We start from the raw sequence: 21,659 nt of genomic DNA on the forward strand, positions 1-21,659 counted from the left end.
TGTAGCTATGTCACTGCGTATCCTATACTCAGGGCAGATATATTTAAAATGCCTATAGTAACCAATCAGAGTTCAGGGTTCATTTCTCAAATTGCCCTGGTAAAGTGAAAGCTGAGCTCTGATTGGGTTTGATACATCTGCTCCATTATGTATTACATTTTGCCTGCAATGTCACATTAGAACACACAGTAATTAGATGCAGATTTTTGACGTTATGAACTAGGGATCGACCGATTATCGGATTGGCCGATATTATCGGCCGATATTCACGATTTTGGACATTATCGTATCGGCAATTACCTTGCCGATATGCCGATAATGCCGCACCCCCCTGCCCCGCCTCCCCGGCCAGAGACCACCGCCGCCCCATTGCCTCCCCCATCCCCGGTTTTATAATGACCTGTTCCCGGGGTCCGCGCTGCTTCTGGCTCCTGCAACGTCCTGCGCTATTGCTGTGCTCGGCGCTGCGCAGCGCAATGACGAGTGACGTCCTCAACGCGACGTCACTGTCAGTGCGCACAGTAACAGCTCAGGACGCAGCTGGAGCCAGAAGTAGCGTGGACCCCGGGCCCTGGGAACAGGTAATTATAAAACCGGGGATGGGGGAGGCAATGGGGCAGCGGAGGTGGTGGTTGGACTAGGGAGGACCCCAGGACAGGCAGGGGGAGCGAAGCAGGTGGCGGTCGCGGTCTCTGGCCCCACCAAAGCCGTTGCAGTTCATTGATCTGCAGCGGCTTCTGTGGGACCGGTGGGGGGGAATAGCCGATAACTTATACCGAAATATCGGTATAATTTATCGGCCTGAAAGGTCACAGATTATCAGTATCGGCCCTAAAAAATCCATATCGGTCGATCCCTATTATGAACCTTGTGTATATTTTTCTCCTTAGATCTCCCACCTGAACATCATTTTTCTCATTGCTTGCTTCTGATAAACATTGTGAAAAAAATTCCCACCCTACCTGATGAGTTGCAGATTTTATGGTGCTCAAGTAGCAAATCTTCAGAAAGGTAAGTACATTTATGTATAGGAAACATGTTGGATTAAAGTTACCTTAAACAGTAAACAACGTAACAAAATTAGATAAAATCCAATATGCAGAAAAGTAGCCTGTTACTTAGGTTTCAGTCATAGTTATAGATTTTTTTTTTTCTATTGGCTCCATTAGGGGACACAGACCATGGTGTATGCTGCTGTTTGTAGGAGGCTTGACACTATGGCAACAGAAAAAGTTGGCTCCTCCCAGCAGGATATACCCGCCTCCAGGCCACTGAGCTAATCAGTTTTAGCTTAGTGTCTAAGGAGGTGGTCACTGGTCTGGGTTTCTCCCCAGACCATGTCTCATATTTATTTTATTTTTTTCTAAGTTTAGGGACGTTTTAGATTTTTATCTCCCTTTTCTTTCCTGTTTTCAGGTGGGGTCTCAGGAACATAGCTTCACTGTTTCCCCATTTGCGATTGAGGGGGCACAGGCATCGTGGATGTACTGTCAACCCCCTTCTCGCCAACGGTCAGCGCCTGGGGTAGTATCTCTGGGTCCGGGTCCCCCACTTTTCCCTGCTCGCCTCGCTGTTGCAGCCTGGCATGATGCAGGTGACAAAAGCTGACTGAAGACTTCATGACTTAAGACTCCATGAGGTAAGCTCTTCAGACAAGGTGAGTATATTCTCCCTCTCTCTACAGGTCCTGGATGAGCCCTTGCAACCTCTGGAGACCCTGACTTTCGCCCACTCTTCTTATAGTTCGGGGGGCCTGCCTGGAGGGTATTGTTCCCTCCTCATTCTCTATGGGGGGGTCCCTTTTTTTGTGGAAAAGACTCTCTTTATTCATAGGGGGATGTGCAGTGGTTTTTTACGGTGTGGGGATTCTCCCTGCACTACGGGCCGGGATCCCTATACGCACAGGGAGAGGGGTTTCAGGGCCAATCATTGGTGCCCTTATTATAGCTCAGCCCCCTGCTCCTTGGATCCAGTGTATTCAGCTTGCTCACAGGAGTTCTCCTCACAGCAGCTGCCGGTTGGGGACACAGACTTGGGTGAGACCGTTTTCTTTTTTACTATGTCCGAGTTCAGACCTGTTCCTCCCTCCAAACAGATACCTGGGACCCTGGATACTTATTACACCTGTAAAGACTGCAACACAAAAATGTCAGGTTCTGCTGAACCCACTTGCTCTGCCTGCACCACTGCTCCCCCAGACCCCCCTGACATTTCTGTTCAGGATGTCCCTCCAGACCCTGTGGGTTTGGCCGTCCCTCCAGTCTGGGTTTCCTCCCTCTCCCAGTCTATATCCGACTTGTCTCAGGTCTCTTGTTCTGTGGTGACAGCCTTGGAGAGGTCCTCCCTCCACTGGGCCCCCAGAGGGACCTGTTCACCTTCCCCCTATGCTGATCACTCCCGCAAGCGTCATAGAGGGGTTTCTTCAGGGTCATCCCCTGAGTCTTCTGGCAGGCACAGGTGCTCCTCTCTCAGGAATCGCTCCTCTACTCCAGCAGGTTGCAGGCGTCCCTCCTCCAGGGGACGCTCTCATGGTCGCTGCTCTGGCTCCCCAGACCCGCATACCAGGTCAGCCTCTCCCTCATTCAGGGCCGCCTCAACACGCTCCCATTCTCCTGGAGAACTTGCGGATGAAGCTTCCGATTTGGCATCTGATTCAGAGGACTGATCGGAAATGGTGAACTCGTTGGTTTTGGCCATAAGAGACACCTTCCATCTAGAGGACCCAGGATCTTCGGACATAGCTCCAGAAGTATCCTTTCGTCGTGCCCGTCCGGCACCCAAGATGTTCAACTCTCATGCTGAATTTGATACCCCGCTGGAATCCGCCTGGAGGAATCCTGATAAGAGGTTTCAGGAAGCAAAGAAGGTTAAGGCGCGGTAACCTTTCGCCAAGGACCTCATCACGAAGTGGACCTCCCCTCCATCTGTGGACCCACCAGTCTACCGCCTCTCTAAGGCTACGCCGCTGCCGCTGGTGGATGCGGCTGTCTTCAAGGATCCGGCAGACAAAAAGGTAGAGACCTTGGCAAAATTTCCCTTCGAAGCAGCGGGTTCCTCCCTGCTTCCCGCCTTTGCTTCTGCCTGGGTGTCGAAGGCCCTCTCAGTTTGGTCTTCCAAACTCCGTCAGGGTATTCTTTCCGGATCTCCTCCGGAGGAACTGTCTGACCTAGCGCTCCAGTGCTCCAAAGCTGGAGACTTTCTATGTTCTGCTTCCATGCAGTCAGCTCGCTGTGCTGCCTTTGCCACCGGTAACCTAGTGGCCCTCCATCGCTCCATGTGGCTTAAAGCATGGGACGCGGACGCCGCCTCCAAGAAGTCTCACCGAGCTCCCATTTTCCGGCTCTCGACTCTTTGGCAAGCGCCTTGATGAGATTATCTCTGAAGCAACGGGCGGCAAGATTTCCTTATTACCTCAGAATAGGGCTTGCGCTACTTCCCGTATGAAGTCTTCGTCTTTTCTGGTCCCACTAAAGGGTCGAGATAGGCTCCCTTGCAGGACAAAAAGGTTCCCCTCTTCCGGGCGCGCCCCTCTTGGAAGTTGGAAAATCGTTCCGGCCGTTTTGCGGCCAAGTCGGGCACCCGCAAACCCACTTCTGCATGAAGGGACGCCCCCACCCGCAATTTTTTCTTGGGTGGGAGGTCGTCTTTTATTTTTCCGAGATGTCTGGGCTGCGCACATTCAGGACTCCTGGGTCAGGGACGTGGTGTCCAACGGATGCAGGATAGAATTTGCTTCTCTTCCGGGGGATCGTTTTTTTCTGTCCCGGGCCCCCCGGTCCCCTTCGCTAGCAAGCGAGTTTCAGGGGGCGCTTCAGTCCCTTCTGATTCAGGGAGTCATTGTCCCAGTCCCTTCCAGGGAGTGTTTTCGGGGTTTCTATTCCAACCTTTTCGTGGTTCCCAAGAAGGGCGGTTCTGTGCGGCCGATCTTGGATCTCAAGCGTCTCAATCAACACCTTCTAATCTGCCACTCTCCGCTCAGTGGTAGCGTCTATGGATCAAGGGGAGTCTCTTTCCTCGGTGGACATCAAGGATGCCTACCTCCACGTTCCGATATTTCCCGGCCATCAGCGGTACCTCCGCTTTGCGGTTCCGAAAGGTCATTTTCAATTTGTGGCACTCCCTTTCGGTCTGGCCACTGCTCCGCGGGTCTTTACCAAGATCTTAGCACCCGTCATAGCCCTACTACGGTCAAGAGGTGTCTCAGTGATTCCTTACTTGGACGACCTCCTCATCAAGGCTCCTACCAGGCTCCAGACCTTATCTCGTTTCGGGTGGATGGTCAATCGGGACAAGTCCGTCCTTTCCCTCACCCAGTCTCTGGCCTTCTTGGGGCTCCAGTTCGACACGGCTTCTGCCCGGATTCGTCTTCCGTCGGACAAGCGACTGACTCTCTTGTTAGGAGTCCGCTCCATTCGGACGCAGGTCCCAGTTTACATCCATCTTTGCATGGAAGGCCTGGGTCGGATGGTGGCGGCCTTGGAGGCCGTGCCCTTTGCCCAGTTCCATTACCGTCCTCTTCCATTTGCGATTCTATCCCGGTGGGACAAGTCTCCTCTGTCTCTCGACCGCAAGATTGTACTCCCGCGCCGGTCTGGTCAGTCGCTTCTCTGGTGGCTCCGCACTCCCCTGCTTTCTCAGGGGCCATCATTTCTTCCTCTCCACTGGCAGGTTGTCACGACGGATGCCAGTCTGTCGGGATGGGGAGGTGTTTTCAGGAACCGGATGGTTCAGGGCCTCTGGTCTCCCCGGGAAGCACATCTCCCCATAAACCTCTTGGAACTGAGGGCCATCTTTCTTTGTCCGCTTCATTGGGAGTCCCTGCTTCAGGGCCGCCGGTTCCGTGTCCAGTCGGACAGCACCACGGCCGTGGCGTACATCAATCGGCAGGGCGGCACTCGCAGTTCGGCAGCCATGGCCGAGGTGACAAAGATTCTCCTCTGGGCGGAACTCGGGGTGCCGGCCATATCGGCCATTCACATTCCAGGAGTGCTCAACTGGGAAGCGGATTTTCTCCGCCGGTCCTCGGCCGATCCATGCGAGTGGTCCCTACATCCGGAGGTATTCGCACGAATCTGTGACCTCTGGGGCACTCCAGACATAGACCTCTTCGCGTCTCGACACAACCAGAAGATTCTCCCGTTTGTGTTGAAGTCGCGGGACCCTCTGGCCCTAGCCGTAGATGCGCTAGTGATTCCATGGTCGGGCTTCGCTCTGCCCTATCTGTTCCCTCCCCTTCCTCTCTTTCCCAGGGTCCTGAGGCGGAGGGAGTCCCGGCCATTCTTGTAGCTCCAGATTGGCCCCGAAGGGCGTGGTATGCCGACGTGGTCAGGCTCCTGAACGACGTTCCGTTGCGCCTTCCACTTCGTCCAGACCTTCTGTCACAGGGTCCCCTTTGCCACCCCAATTTACCGTCACTGCATTTGACGGCGTGGCGGTTGAGACCGCGGTTTTAAGGGCCCGCGGGTTCTCTTCCCAGGTGATTCGCACCATGCTCAGGGCTCACAAGCCCTCCTCCGCAAAAATTTACCACCGTACCTGGCGGTCTTATTTTCATTGGTGCGAACATCAGTCTTTTTCTCCTGTTTCTTTTTCTGTTCCCCGCCTTCTCTCCTTTTTGCAGTTGGGGTTGGAACAGGGACTTGCTCTCAGCTCCCTTAAGGGTCAGGTTTCGGCCCTTTCTATTCTTTTTCAGCGTCCGCTGGCATCCAATTCTTATGTCCGGACTTTCCTACAAGGAGTGGCACATGCGGCACCTCCTTATCGGTACCCCACTTCTCCTTGGGACTTGAATCTAGTTCTGAGTGCCTTACAGGGCCCTCCTTTTGAACCTCTCAGGGATGTTTCTCTTCGCCTCCTGTCCTGGAAGGTGGCGTTCCTTATAGCTATTACTTCCATTAGGAGAGTATCCGAACTGGCAGCTCTCTCCTGCCATTCTCCTTTTCTGGTGATCCACCAGGACAAGGTTGTTTTCTGGCCAGATCCGTCCTTTTTACCAAAGGTCGTTTCGGCCTTCCATCTCAATGAGGACATCGTTCTTCCTTCCTTTTGTTTCGCTCCTTCTCATCCCAGGGAGCGTTTGCTCCACAAACTGGATGTGGTTCGGACTGTTAGGGCCTATCTCTCTCTAACCTCTTCCTTTCGTCAGTGCGATTCATTTTTTGTCCTTACTGAGGGTCAGCGTAAGGGACAACCTGCTTCCAAGGCCACCATTTCTCGGTGGATCCGATCTGCTATTTCGGAAGCTTACCGCTGCAAGGGGAAGGTCCCACCCTTCAGGGTTTTGGCTCATTCCACCCGTTCTGTTGGGGCATCCTGGGCCTTCCGCAACAATGCCTCGGCCTTGCAGATCTGTAAAGCGGCCACCTGGTCGTCTTTGCACACCTTCTCGAGGTTCTACCGGATTCATACCTTCGCATCGGCTGATGCTAGTCTGGGCCGTAAAGTGCTGCAGACAGCGGTGGTACAGCTGACTGCCTGACTGTTTCTCTGCCCACCCGAAGGGACGGCTTTGGTACGTCCCATGGTCTGTGTCCCCCAATGGAGCCGATAGAGAAAGGGAGATTATTATGCGTACTGTAAAATCTCTTTCTCGAAGGATCCATTGGGGGACATAGCTCCCACCCTTTCTGGTCTTCCTGTTGCGTATCTATCAGAGGGTGTGTTCAGTTATTTTTCTTCTGGTTCTCGGACAGTTCATGGTCTTTCCTTTGACCTGTCGGTCTTCTCCTATTGCTCTGGGACTAAAACTGATTAGCTCAGTGGCCTGGAGGCGGGTATATCCTGCTGGGAAGAGCCGATTTTTTTCTGTTGCCATAGTGTCAAGCCTCCTACAGACAGCAGCATACACCCATGGTCTGTGTCCCCCAATGGATCCTTCGAGAAAGAGATTTTACCATAAGCATAAAAATCTCCTTTTTGTTGCACCTAATAAATATGTATTTACTGAATTTCTAAAAATATTTTTTTGTGGATTTGTTTTAGGATATCTATATTTAAAGCTGTGCTGCAGAGCTTTGCAAGATGTTCTCCTGAGATAGCCCTTCCAGTTGTTTTGCAGGATGAGATCGAGAAAGGGCATAACCTACTACCTATTACTTTTTATCAATATGTCTGCTCCCACCTTTGTGCCTATATTGTATCACTCCCTCCAGGCTGCTTTGCTGAACTGGTAAGTCCATGTCATGTGACAAAAATCTTAACATGAGAAAAAATGTTCATGTGACAGTATGTTCAGCTCTCGGTATCCTGTTTTGTTTTGCGCAGCACTAAATGGATTTGCATTATTATTCTGCATAAGATCAAAAAGCTGATATGTCATTCTGTATGTTTTAGGAGCATGCTCTTCTAAATGCTGTTCTAAGTGATAGAATATTTGAGAGCCTTTTGGCAATCGACGTGTGGTGTTTCTTAGCACGGTAAGATCACTTGCATCTGGTCTCTGTGGATTGCATTAATGCTTTGTTTTTAGGGTTTAATCAATTTTAATTTGGATTCTGTTTTAATACTCAGATATGGGACTGCAGAACTCTGCGCTCACCATGTTAAGATTATAGCCTTCTTGGTAAGTTATTCATGGGATGTACACTAGTATTTATCCTGTAGTATCCAGTTGTCCTGCTCCCACTATGTAGACCAAATACAGTGTAAAACTTAAAGGTAATCGGTCAGTTGTATTTGTTGTTTAGAGCTGCAGACACCATTAGATGTCTGTCACGTTATAAAAGCAATCAGTACCTTTCCTGGAGCTGATGCTAGTTGCCAATTTTTTTTAAATCTCCTTTTTATTTTTCAGCCAAGTGTCGAAGAGGCAGACCCCAAGCTGCTCAAGTGCCGCAGCCCGGCACACCTCCTTGCTCACCCTAATCTACTAGTCCCTCCTTGATTGATGTACAGGGCTTTGGACATCAATCTGGGAGGTGAGGGTTAGGAAGAAGGCAGGCCAGGCTGTTGCATTTGACTAGCTCAGCCCTGCCTCCTTGACTGAGAAATAAAAAAGTGATTTTTATAAGTTTGGTAACCACTGTCAGCTTCAGGAAAGGTACTGTCTGCTTTTATAGTATAAACATTATAAAAGCAAACAGTAATGTTATACATTTTATATGAGCTATTCAATGGTGTCTGAAGCTCTTAGCAGCAAATAAGAGAAACTGCATATCAATAAAACAAATGCATTCTAGGTGGTATCAGAACTGGAGCAGAGAGGTAAACAATGCAGCTTCTGCAAAATTAGCGTTTTTTCACCTGACGTCAGAATGTACCCCTTTATCAGAGTACGCTATGCATATTCATTTGGTTTTGGACTTTCCAATTGTAGCCATGCGCTGGAAACTTCCAAATTTAACCTATGATGTGTTTAATAGCAGAAGATCCTAACAATTTACAGCAAACTAGATAAAAAAATAACAATTCCAAATTTACACCACAAGAACCAGTGGGTTTTTTATATAGTCTGATAATAATGTAACATATTCTATCTCTGATTCTATCTCTGCTATTTTTTCATTAGTAGTCCCCTTTTCATTTACACTGTGATTCTGTGCAGGTAAAGTCAAGCCCTAGGAATGCTTACCAGCTGGCTCACCTAACTGTTCTGCTTAGGCGTCTGCTCTTCTTGATGGATGCTGGTCACCAGGTTTGTAATCTTTTCAAATGAATATAAACAGCTTCTAATTTCAACATTTTGAATAGTAGTTGCTCTAATGAAAAAGGCGTATACAGAGTGTGAACGCAATAAACCAATTTCAGTTTTAACTTATCAATAGATTTAGAAAAAAAGTTCTGCAAAACTACAGATTTCACCAGAATGGGAAGTTAGTGTATTTTTTACACACGCTGTGCACTAATTTTGCGCTTCATACAAATCTAGTTCTGGCTTTTAAAATAGATAAATAAATATATATTTTTTAAATCCTATAGGAAAATGCTTAACTGCACTATGCATTGGCTGTATTTCTTTAAAAGCTAGGGGCGGCTGTGAATTGGTCATAAATCACAATAGATCATTCAAGCAAGAAAAGGAGTAAAGTGCTAGTGCCAATTCACTATATGAAATTACATGTGCCAGAGTAGAAACAAGAGCAGGCAAACAATACACAGTATACAAAACCTGTGTGCAAAAATAGTAAGTGCGTGGTCCAGGATGACACCACTCCAGCGCACATTTAGTCACGTTTACCTTCGTCTGTTACACCAAAGTTCAGTGCATTTAAACCCCCCTCCCTCCTTATCTCCCCCCTGACATATATCCCTACATATCTATATGACATGATACGCCCAGGCCTCATAGAGGATTGGAGTTTGTCTAGCTCACAAGGTAGGTCCAACGTTCATCTTCTCCCCCACCCCCCCTTCTGACGGCCATGATGGAAGCCATCCAATGATATTCGACCTTTTACTACCCTACACTAGTCATTACTGCTCATTAAGGTTGAAATGTTATTTCCTCCATTAACCCTTCTTAACTGTTTAGGTCAGTGTTTCCCAACCAGGGTGCCTCCAGCTGTTGCAAAACTACAGCTGGCTGTCCAGGCATGGACAGCTGGAGGCACCCTGGTTGGGAAACACTGGTTTAGCTACTCAGTTGAATTGTTGCTAAACCTTTTCTTTACAGATTGTACCCCCTTGTCTGAGGGGTGCTACCGATGTGACATTCGATACATTGGACTTTCCTGTTTGTTTGTTTAAAGCTTAATAAAACTTTACTATTGAAAAAAAAAATGCATTTAGGTGTCCATAGCTCATTCCTAGAGTGGTTTAGGGCACTCTTAGTCAGCATGGTGGTTAGTGCTGTTGCTTTGCAGCACTGAGGACCTGGAATTGAATCTAACAAAAGATAACATCTGCATGGATTTTGTGCAGGTTTCCCCCTAGGTACTCCAGTTTCTCCCCATATTTCAAAAACGTACTCATAGGTTTATTTGGGATTAGATAGTGAGTGATGACAATCTCTTTACAGTGCTGCAGAATATGTTGGTGATGTACAAATAAGTAAAATAAAAATAACAATAAAATAAGAATAACACATAATAGAGAAGGGTTGTGGAGTCTTTTTTTTTTTTACTCTGAGAAGCAGCAAATCATACATAGTTACATAGTTAGTATGGTTGAAAAAAGACATACGTCCATCAAGTCCAACCAGGGATGGTGATCAGAAAAGGGTAAACAAATAAGCGTTGAACAGCAATAACATTTTATTGAGTTGAGTTGTAGTGCACCTAAATGTACATAGAGCTAATATACACAGCAGTATGAAGACAAAAAAAAGAACGAGAGACATACTTACCTGTTCCCACTCCCCCACAGTTCCCATTTGGCTCAATCCAGTCCCCAATATAGTGACCCAATAAAAATTCAATTAATTGTACCACTATATGTATATAGTGTTATTTACACTCATGGATACACAGAGTTCAACCATCAGGTCAGGTCTATCACAGCATAATATAGAAACTAAGCAAATTATATAAAAAGTACCAGACTGGTAAATTTCCTGAGGGCACCTCCAGTCCCCACGTGATAGGCTTCTGAAGTCCCGTACAGCATGGGCCCGAGCGCTACCTACAGTAGTAGGGAGCCAGTTAGTGGCTACTGGCACCCATGCTGTACTTCAGAAGCGTATCCTGTGTCCGGTACTTTTTATATAATTTGCTCAGATCCTATATTATGCTGTGATAGACCTGACCTGATGGTTGAACTCTGTGTGTATCCATGAGTGTAAATAACAATACACTATGCATATATAAACAGCAATAGCTGGACCCTTTTCATTGTTGGATTTTGGTACTTTGTGGTCTGACACACCAGACCAAAAGACTAGGGTTATAATTAACTGTACCTCTAACTGTTTCCACTGAGGAAGCTGCTTTATGCAGCGGAAACACGTTGGTTTATATATATATTGGTACAATTGATATCAGAGTTTAATTGAATTTTTATTTGGTCACTATAATGGTGTATTTTAACTAGGGATGCACAGATATATCGGCGGCCGATACATATCGGCCGAAAATAGCTATTTCGGCAAAATGCCGAAACAACTAAAAATCTGCCGATAATGACCCACCTCCCCTGCCCGCCCACAGCACAAGTTACAAACACTGCCAGTGGCAGAGGCACTCATGGGGGGTGCAGGGGGGGCCGGCCGCAACATCTGGGGGGGGGGGGTTTGGGGGAAGGCGCTCTCCGGGATAGGATTAGGAATACTTCTTTTTATGTGCCCGGGCCGGCTCCTGTGTGTGGCTGCAGGCGGGGGCCGGCCAGAGCATATAAAAACTAATACTGTGTACTAAAAACCAGGGGGCCTCCAGCTGTTGTGAAACTACAACTCCCAGCATGCCCGAACCGGCATAGTCTGTCCGGGCATGCTGGGAGTTGTAGTTTCACAACAGCTGGAGGCCCCCTGGTTTTTAGCATACAGTATTAGTTTTTATATGCGCTGGCCGGCCCCCGCCTGCAGCCATACACGGGAGCCGGCCCGGGCACATAAAAAGAAGTATTCCTAATCCTATCCCGGACATCCCTGTGTCCCGAAAAATCTTTTCGGGACATAAGGATGTCCGGCGGTCACTCACCATTCCCCGGCGTCCTCCTGCGATCCTCCTTCGGTCCTTCGCTTCTCCGCCTCTATGGTCGTACGCACGGGACGTCACTGACCGTGAGATCTTCTTCTGTGTTCCGGTCATCGCTCCTCCGGTCCCGGTACCTACTGCTATGGTCCATAGGCCATAGCAGTAGATGTGACCCCGGGCCGGAGGAGCGGTGACCGGAACACTGTGGGGGCAGCAGTACAGACATACAGCCTCCAGCCGTACACTGTATATGGCTGGAAGCTGTATGTCTGTGGGGTGGGGGAACTGCTGACCTAATGTGGGGGGGAGCTGCCTACAAATGTGTGTGTGTGGGGGGGGGGAGCTGCCTAATATTGTGGGGGGGGGGGGGGGAGCTGCCTAATATTGTGGGGGGGGGGGGAGCTGCCTAATATTGTGGGGGGGGGGGGGGGAGCTGCCTAATATTGTGGGGGGGGGGGGAGCTGCCTAATATTGTGGGGGGGGGGGAAGCTGCCTGATATTGTGGGAGGGGAAGCTGCCTGATATTGTGGGGGGGGGGGGAGCTGCCTGATATTGTGGGGGGGGGAGCTGCCTGATATTGTGGGGGGGGGGGCTGCCTGATATTGTGGGGGGGGGGGGGGGGGGGAAGCTGCCTGATATTGTGGGGGGGGGGGGGGGGAAGCTGCCTGATATTGTGGGGGGGGGGGTGGAAGCTGCCTAATATTGTTGGGGGGAGCTGCCTAATATTGTGGGGGGAGCTGCCTAATATTGTTGGGGGGAGCTGCCTGATATTGTGGGGGGGGGGAGCTGCCTACAAATGTGGGGGGAGCTGCCTAATATTGTTGGGGGGAGCTGCCTGATATTGTGGTGGGGGGAGCTGCCTAATATTGTTGGGGGGAGCTCCCTAATATTGTGTGGGAACTGCCTACTATTGTTGGGGGGAGCTGCCTACTATTGTGGGGGAAATGCTGACCTAATGTGAGGAACCTGCCTACTATTGTGGGGGAACTGCTGACCTAATGTGGGGGGAGCTGCCTAATATTGTTGGGGGGAGCTGCCTAATATTGTGTGGGGGGAGCTGCCTAATATTGTGTGGGAACTGCCTACTATTGTTGGGGGGAGCTGCCTACTATTGTGGGGAACCTGCCTACTGTTGTGGGGGAGCTGCCTACTATTGTGGGGGAGCTGCAATCTAATGTGGGGGAATCTAATCTAATGAGCGGAGCGCTGCATTTTACCAGAAGACGGGGAGAAGTCATTTTCGGTATCGGTTTCGGCCGGACATTTTTTTTTTATTTCGGTTTCGTTTCGGTTCTGAAATTTCCATTTCGGTGCACCTCTAATTTTAACCATAAACTAGTAAAAGTTATGTTTTAGAGCACTTCCTATGGGTTTATTCCCCTTTATTATTTACTCATTCTTGCTGGGAAGAGTCATTAAGTATTTTCACCTTCTCTGGGGTGGATACAATACCACAGATCTTACATTAAGTCCATCCAGTCCCCCCAATCTCCTGTCTTCTGCTTCCGAGACAAGGGCTTGGCCGGTCTGTTGCTGACTTGGCTAAACTTTAAATGGAAACGCAAGAGAAGAACACATGTGGCCCTAGGAGCAAAGAAAAGCTTTAATATTTTCTGAAGATTAAACTTAAGAATATATTCTTAAATTGCCATGTTCTTTATTTCAGGTGGATTTCCTAAAAAATTTTTCTCCAGCACAAGCAGAAAACTTTTCTTTCTGGCAGCATGTTTCCCTTTCATCCCTACCAAGTTCTTTAAGAACACAGGTAGAAGCTGGGCTATTCACTGCAGCGTTATCTCAGTGCAAAAGCTTACTTAGTGGCAAGTTTTCAGCTGAGGACATACAGCTGTTGGTAAGTTTCAAGTAAACTCTTATGGCTTAGAGAAAATTATTTTGGACATTTGGGAGGTTTAATCCAAAACCTGTGCAGAAGAATAGTTGACCAGTTGCCCATAGCAACCAATCAGATTGCTTTTTGGCCATCTGCTGGTTGACCAAGCCAAGTCAAAGATTTTATTCTGTAACCCTTCACAGGATGTCCAAAATCTTATCAAACTTCATTTTGATTTAACTAACGCCTTATTGTTTCTTACCCTACTTGGGAGTCTGTATACCCTCTAACCTCTCTTCTCATAACAGACTGAACTATCTACAGCTTTTTAAATCTATTTGAGCAGACCTTGCCAGACAGAATCTCCCCACATTTTATGGCTTGGCCATGTACAGTGGGGATCAAAAGTTTGGGCACCCCAGGTAAAAATTTGTCTTAATGTGCATAAAGAAGCCAAGGAAAGATGGAAAAATCTCCAAAAGCCATCAAATTACAGATTAGACATTCTTATGTCAACAAAAGTTAGATTTTATTTCCATCATTTACACTTTCAAAATAACAGAAAACAAAAAAATGGCATCTGCAAAAGTTTGGGCACCCTGCAGAATTTATAGTCATGGATTGTTCTCAATCATCATCTGGGAAGACCAGGAGATGTCAATCGCAAAGGTTTTAAATGCCCAGACTCATCTGACCTTGCCCCAACAATCAGCACCATGGGTTCTTCTAAGCAGTTGTCTAGAAATCTGAAACTGAAAATAGTTGACTCTCACAAAGCTGGAGAAGGCTATAAGAAGATAGCAAAACATTTCAAATGTCAATATCCTCTGTTTGGAATGTAATTAAGAAATGGCAGTCATCAGGAACAGTGGAAGTTAAAGCAAGATCTGGAAGACCAAGAAAAATATCAGACAGAACAGCTCGCAAGATTGTGAGAAAAACAATTCAAAACCCACGTTTGACTGCACTATCCCTCCAGAAAGATCTGGCAGACACTGGAGTTGTGGTACACTATTCCAGTTTAAAGAGATACTTGTACAAATATGGTTTTCATGGAAGAATCATCAGAAGAAAACCTCTTCTACGCCCTCACCACTAAAATCAGCGTTTGAACTTTGCAAATGAACATATAGACAAGCCTGATGGATTTTGGAAACAAGTTCTGTGGACCGATGAGGTTAAAATTGAACTTTTTGGCCGGAATGAGCAAAGGTACATTTGGAGAAGAAGGGGAACAGAATTTAATTAAAAGAACCTCTGTCCAACTGTTAAGCATGGGGGTGGATCAATCATGCTTTGGGGTTGTATTGCAGCCAGTGGCACAGGGAACATCTCACGAGTAGAAGGGAAAATGAATTCAATAAAATTTCAGCAAATTTTGGATGCTAACTTGATGCCATCTGTGAAAAAGCTGAAGCTAAAGAGAGGATGGCTTCTACAAATGGATAATGATCCTAAACACACCTCGAAATCCACGAGGGATTACATCAAGAGGCGTAAACTGAAGGTTTTGCCATGGTCTTCACAATCTCCTGACCTCATCATAATTGAAAATCAATGGGTAGACCTTAAAAGAGCAGTGTGTGACAGACAGCCCAGAAATCTCAAAGAACTGGAAGACTTTTGTAAGGAAGAATGGGCAAAGATACCTCAAACAAGAATTGAAAGACTCTTGGCTGGCTGTGATACTTGCCAAAGGGGGCAGTACAAGATATTAACTCTGCAGGGTGCCCAAACTTTTGCAGATGCCATTTTTTTTGTTTTCTGTTATTTTGAAAGGTTAAATGATGGAAATAAAATCTAACTTTTGTTGACATATTATAAGAATGTCTAATCTGTAATGTAATGCCTTTTGGAAATTTTCCATCTTTCCTTGGCTTCTTTATGCCCATTAATACAAATTGTTACCTGGGGTGCCCAAACTTTGATCCCCACTGTACACCTTACTTCATATTTACCATCTTCTGCTATCCTATCCCATTACCCCTCACTTCTTCAAACTAGATCTCCAATCCTGTTTCTCCTGTTATTCTCCTACTACATGATCCCTCTTTCCCTCCTGGTTTGTGTCCATTGATTTTGAATAGTGGTCAGACACAAAAATTATCCTCCATTCATCATATTTTAGAGAAGAAACTTATCTCTTGATCCCTCTTTAGTAGATATAGCCCTCCTTCCACTGAACTTTTTCAGCTTATCAAGGTATTCTCTTACTTACATCCTTTAATGTCCTCTACCTCTTTAGTTGACCCTGCTTTCTTTGAAGCTTAGTCCTTTATACCCTTCTTCTGCTCTCTCTCTTCTATACTCGACACTTAAATGGGCACTGTCAGATGCAAAAACTTTTGATATTTTGTAAAGCATGCAAAACCAGTTTCATACTGAAAAAGCCGGTCAATCAACTACCCCCCGCCTGTTTGGACACATACTATTCCTGCTGTGTCCATGCGTCATGGACACACTTCCTTGATTGACAGCTGTGAGTGCACTGTCAGCTTGTGTCCCGCTACTGTCAGTGAGGACAAGCTGGGAGTTGTAGTTTTGCTAATGCTAGGGGAGATGTGAGCAGAAATCATACTGAGGGAGGGGGCGGAGACCTGCACAGTGAGGCCACTCCCCCTCCCTTTGAGAGGAATTCAGACTAGTGAGCTAAATTAATAGTGTAATAAAAAAATTAATAAAGGTGCTAGACACCTAAAAATGCACATGGTCAGGAATAGGTAGTGAGTGATATATATATATATATATATATATATATATATATATATATATATATATAAAAAATGTTGTTGGATCTGACGGGTACGCTTTAACCAATCACCTAAGGATAAGAAATCGCCATTTATCACACTGTGGGAAAAGGATCTCCAAGTTAGCTTGTCTCTCTCTTGTCTTGGTACGCCTGTTACTCACAAGACAACTGACGGGTATCTCTGGTCAAAAAGGCCCCTGTATGTTCTCTACCAGTCATATCATGTACCTGTTTGTTTACATTCAATACACCCAGCTATTTCCTCCTCATTCTTTCGGGGTTGCTCTGAGGTGGGCTCAGTGTCTCACATATGGTGGACATGTACAATAATATAATCATTTGGGCACAAGATTCCCGACCTTATATTTGAGGTTACTGAAACCTCATGCCCCTTTAGGGTACGTTCACACGTACGCAGATATGATGCGCAGGATTTTCTGCTGCAGATTTCAATTTAAACTAGATGACTGAGCACAGCTTCTAATCTGCAGTTACCATATATACTCGAGTATAAGCAGAGTTTTTCAGCACAATTTTTCGTGCTGAAAACGCCCCCCTCGGCTTATACTCAAGTGAACTCTCCGCCTGTCAATCCCTTCTCAGTGGTCTTCAACCTGCAGACCTCCAGATGTTGCAAAACTACAACTCCCAGCATGCAGATGGCCTTCCGGTCATGCTGGGAGTTGTAGTTTTGAAACATCTGGAGGTACGCAGGTTGAAGACCACTGCGGCCTTCGTCATCATCCAGACCCCCCCCCCCTTAAGTTTTCTACTCACCTCCCCTCGGTGGGAAGGAAGGGTGAGCTGGTCCGGGCCATCTATGCTGCAGGGACCGTCCGGTGGGGAGGGTTATTCGTTCCGGGCTGTCCATCTTCACCGGGAGGCCCTCTTCTCCACTCCGGGCCGGCCCCGGACTAGTGACGTTGCCTTGACGACGACGCACAGGGCCTCCTGGTGAAAATGGACAGCCTGAACGACTAACCCTCCCCACCGGACGGTCCTTGCAGCATAGATGGCCCGGACCAGCTCACCCTTCCTTCCCACCGAGGGGAGGTGAGTAGAAAACTAAAGGGGGGGGGTCTGGATGATGACGAAGGCCGCAGTGGTCTTCAACCTGCGGACCTCCAGATGTTTAAAAACTACAACTCCCAGCATGCCCGGACAGCCGATGGCTGTCCGGCCATGCTGGGAGTTGTAGTTTTGCAACATCTGGAGCTCCACAGGTTGAAGACCACTGAAAGGGATTGACAGGCGGTGATGATGAAGGGGGGGGGGGGGAGGATGATGACGGGGGTGTTAATGACAGGGATCTGGATGATGACAGGGGGGGATGTTGTATTTCACACCCTAGGCTTATAGTCGAGTCAATACATTTTCCTGGGTTTTTGGGGTGAAATTAGGGGCCTCGGCTTATATTCGGGTCGGCTTATACGCGAGTATATACGGTACAAATCCTGCGCATTAAATCTGCGCAGGATCCTGTGTGAACCCTTAGTCTTACAGTTAACCTTCTTGGACTCTGATAGTATGAGCTCTGCTACATGTAGACTGGTGCAATTTATTTTATTAGCTGCCCAAATTCACTTTGCCTCCAAATAGCATCCTCCCACTTTATCTCCATCGATGGTGACCTCTTGCATTAATGCTATAATGGTTACAAAAAATTGAACGCTATTAGAGTGGATACGGTGGACTTATCTAATAAAGTGTGACTTTTTCCCAAACCTCTAACATGTCTTGCTACCTTTCATTGTAACTGCGGACTCCTGATAGTCCTTAACTACTACCTTCTGAAGTTTGCTCTATATTGTGACTTACTATTTTGCTTTCTTGTTCTCTATTTATGTGTGCCATGAGTGACCCTCCCTATTTCTTTTCCCCTCCACATTCACTGCCTTGTTATCCCTTCCGCCACCACCTGTACTTTCTCTATCGGCTCCATTGGGGGACACAGACCGTGAGTGTATGCGGCTGTCTGTAGGAGGTGACAGACCGTCTTGGAAGACGGACACCAACCGTTCTGGTCGCTTTGCGGCCAAATCGGGTAACCGCAATCCCACTTCCGCATGGAGTGATGCCACCACCCGCAGGTTTTTCTCGGGTGGGAGGTCGTCTCTTATTTTTTCAAGACAGCTGGACCACACACATTCAGGAAGTTCCGAGCTCCCCGGTCTCCTTCTCTGGCGAAGCAGTTTCGGGAGGCCCTCCAGTCCCTGCCCAGGGAGTCATTGTCCCCGTTTCTCCAGGGGAATGTTTTGGGGGGTTTTTATTCCAAAATTTTTGTGGTCCACAAGGAAGGTGGTTCTGTGTGATCGATTCTGAACCTCAAGCGTCTCACCGTCATCTTCTCCGCCACTTCCGAATGTTCATAAGTGGCATCCATGGAACAAGGGGAGTTTCTTTCTTCGTTGGTCATCAAGGATGCCTACCTCCATGTTCCAATATTTCCCGGCCATCAGCGGTACCTCCGCTTTGCGGTTCCGGAGGGGCATTTTCCATTCATAGCCCTCCGCTTTGATCTTGCCTCGGCTCCTCGAGTCTTTACAAGATCCTTCCGCCAGTAATAGCCCTGTTGCGGTCGAGAGGAGTCTCAATGATCCCTTTCCTGGATGACCTTCTCATTTAGGTTCCCACCAGAGTCCAGACTCTGGAGAATGTGGATCTCACTCTCTAGATCCTGAATCGTTTCGGGTGGATGGTAAACCGGGACAAGTCTGTCCTCTCTCCCGCCCAGTCTCTGATTTTTCTTGGAACATCAATTCAACTCGACCTCTGCCCGGATTTGCCTTCCGACGGACAAACGTCTGACGCTCCTGTCAGGAGTCCACTCTCTTCGGGCCCAGGCCCTAGTTTCCATCCGCAATTACATGGAAGTCTTGGGTCGGATGGTAGCGGCCATGGAAGCCGTACCCTTTTCCCAGTTTCATTACCATCCCCTTCAACTGGCGATCCTCTCTCGATGGGACAGATCTCCTCTGTCTCTCGATCGCAAGATTACTCTCCCTCGTCGGATCCGTCAGTCTCTGCTCTGGTGGCTCCGCTCCCCCCTTCTTCTTCAGGGGCGATCATTTCTTTCCCTCCACTGGCAGGTGGTGACAACGGATGCCAGTCTGTCGGGCTGGGGCGGTGTGTTCAGGGTCTGGACGGTTCAAGGCCTCTGGTCTCCCCGGGAAGCCCTTCTTCCAATAAACATCTTGGGAATCAGGGCGATTCTTCTTTGGGAGTCCCTGCTTCAGTTCCGCCCTGTCCGCGTCGAGTCGGACAACGCCACGGCCGTAGGATACATAAATCGCTGCTCGGCAGCCATGGCCGAGGTGACAAAGCTTTTTCTTCTGGGCGGAAAACAAGGTTCCGGCCATTTGGCGATTCACATTCCTGGTGTGCTTCTGGGAAGCGAATTTCCTTAGCCGCTTCTCAGTCAACCCCGGAGAGTGGTCCCTGCATCCAGAGGTCTTCGCGCAGATCTGCGACCTCTGGGGCATTCCAGACGTGGACCTCTTCGGGTCGGCACAATTGGAAGATTCTTCCATTTTGTCAATGTTCCGGGACCCCCTGGCTCTAGCCGTGGATTCCTTGGGCGGGGTTTGCTCTGCCCTATCTGTTCCCTCCGGTTCTGAGGAATCCCAAAGTGGAGGACGTTCCTGCCATACTGGTAGCTCCAGTTTGGCCCCGTAGGTCGTGGTACGCCGACGTGGTCAGGCTACTGGACGACACTCCACTGCGCCTTCCACTTCGTTCGGACCTGCTGTCTCAGGGTCCTCTTTGCCACCCCATTTTACAGTCGTGGCATTTGACGGCGTGGCGGTTGAGTCCGCGGTTTTGGGAACCCGTGGTTCTCTTCCCAAGTCATTCGCACAATGTTCAGGGCTCGCAAGCTTTCCTCGGCGAATATTTACCACCATACCTGGTGGTCTTATTTTCGATGGTGTGAAGCTCAGGGTTTGGGACTGGGGTTGTCTTTCAGTTCCCTTAAGGGTCAGGTTTCGGCCCTTTCTATTCCATTTCCAGCGTTCTCTGGCTTCTAATTTTCATGTCCGGACCTTCCTTTAAGGAGTGGCGCATGCTGCCCCTTCTTACCGGTCACCTTCTCCCCTTGGGACTTGACTCTGGTTCTGGGTGTCCTCCAAGGTGAACCCCTTGGAAGGTGTCCCTGCGCCTCTTTTCTTGGAAAGTGGCGTTTCTTGTTGCTATCACCTTCATTCGGAGGGTGTCTGAATTGGCAGCTCTCTTCTGCCGTTCTCCATTTCTGGTGATTCACCAGGACAAGGTTGTCTTCCGACCAGATCCTTCCTTTTTGTCTAAGGTTGTTTCAGCCTTTCATCTCAATGAGGACATTGTTCTTCCGTCCTTTTGTCCCGCTCCTTCTCATCCTAAGGAGCATTTACTCCACAAACTGGATGTGGTTCGGGCTGTTAGGTATTACCTCTCTATCTCCTCTTCGTTTCGTCAGTGCGATTCCTTTTTCGTCCTTACGGAAGGGCGTCGTAAGGGACAGCCTGCTTCCAAGGCCACCACTTCTCGGTGGATCCGGTCTGCCATTTTGGAAGCCTATCGCTGTAGGGGGAAGATTCCTCCCTTCAGGGTTGTTGCTCATTCTACCCACTTCTGTTGGGGCATCCTGGGCTCTCCAGAACAAAGCCTCGGCCTCGCAGATTGCAAGGCGGCTACTTAGTCGTCTTTGCACACTTTCTCGAGGTTCTACCGGGTTCTTACCTTCGCATTGGCTGATGCTAGTCTGGGCCATAAACTGCTGCAGGCGGCAGTGGAATAGCCGTCTGCCTGACTGATTATCTGCCCACCCAAGGGACGGCTTTGGTACGTTCCGCGGTCTGTGTCCCTCAATGGAGCCGATAGAGAAAAGGAGATTTTTTAACACTTACCGTAAAATCTCTTTCTCAAAGGATCCATTGGGGGACACAGCTCCGCCCCTTTTGGGTTTCTCTTTGGTTCTCTGTCCGAGGGTGTGTTCAGTTATATATTTTCTTCTGTTCTCGGACAGTTCGTGTTTTTTCCTTGACCTGTCGGTCCTCTCCTATTGCTCTAGTACTTAAACTGATTACCTCAGGGCCCTGAGGCGGGTATATCCTGCTGGGAGGTGGGAGGAGCCGACTTTCTTGTTACCATAGTGTCACCTCCTAAAGACAGCAGCATACACCCACAGTCTGTGTCCCCCAATGGATCCTTCGAGAAAGAGATTTAACGGTAAGTGTTAAAAAATCTCCTTTTTACTTTTTGCTAGCATCTTTGATTGTACTGTACATAGTTTTTGCATATAATTATTGGAGATTTATCATTGTCGTCTTTGGAAAGTGAGTTTTTAAGTAATTGCTTGTTTGTTTTGCTAATGTGTGACATATTTATATTACTATCACAAGGGGTTGATAAATTTGGCGCAGGTAAGCAAAAAAATAACTTCAGAACACCACATTGTATGATTTCTCCTCTTTGCAACTTTTCTGCACAAAAAGGCCACATTTTGGAGGGATTTGCGACTGCTGCACAGTGAACC

General features: G+C 48.0%; 1 protein-coding gene across 2 annotated transcripts in view; it reads left to right on the forward strand.

Moving 5' to 3' along the window:
- The window catches only part of FIRRM (FIGNL1 interacting regulator of recombination and mitosis), a 105,928-nt gene that overhangs the window by 35,802 nt on the left and 48,467 nt on the right, over positions 1-21,659 (forward strand). For both annotated transcript variants that reach the window (XM_056523585.1, XM_056523586.1), the window contains 6 exons: positions 891-1,011; positions 6,982-7,168; positions 7,333-7,415; positions 7,510-7,561; positions 8,543-8,632; positions 13,234-13,419. In XM_056523585.1, coding sequence (XP_056379560.1) covers positions 891-1,011; positions 6,982-7,168; positions 7,333-7,415; positions 7,510-7,561; positions 8,543-8,632; positions 13,234-13,419 — 719 coding nt within the window. The remainder of the gene's footprint in view (positions 1-890; positions 1,012-6,981; positions 7,169-7,332; positions 7,416-7,509; positions 7,562-8,542; positions 8,633-13,233; positions 13,420-21,659) is intronic.

Source organism: Hyla sarda, chromosome 6 (genome assembly GCF_029499605.1).
Source record: "Hyla sarda isolate aHylSar1 chromosome 6, aHylSar1.hap1, whole genome shotgun sequence".
Classification (NCBI taxonomy): Eukaryota; Metazoa; Chordata; class Amphibia; order Anura; family Hylidae; genus Hyla; species Hyla sarda.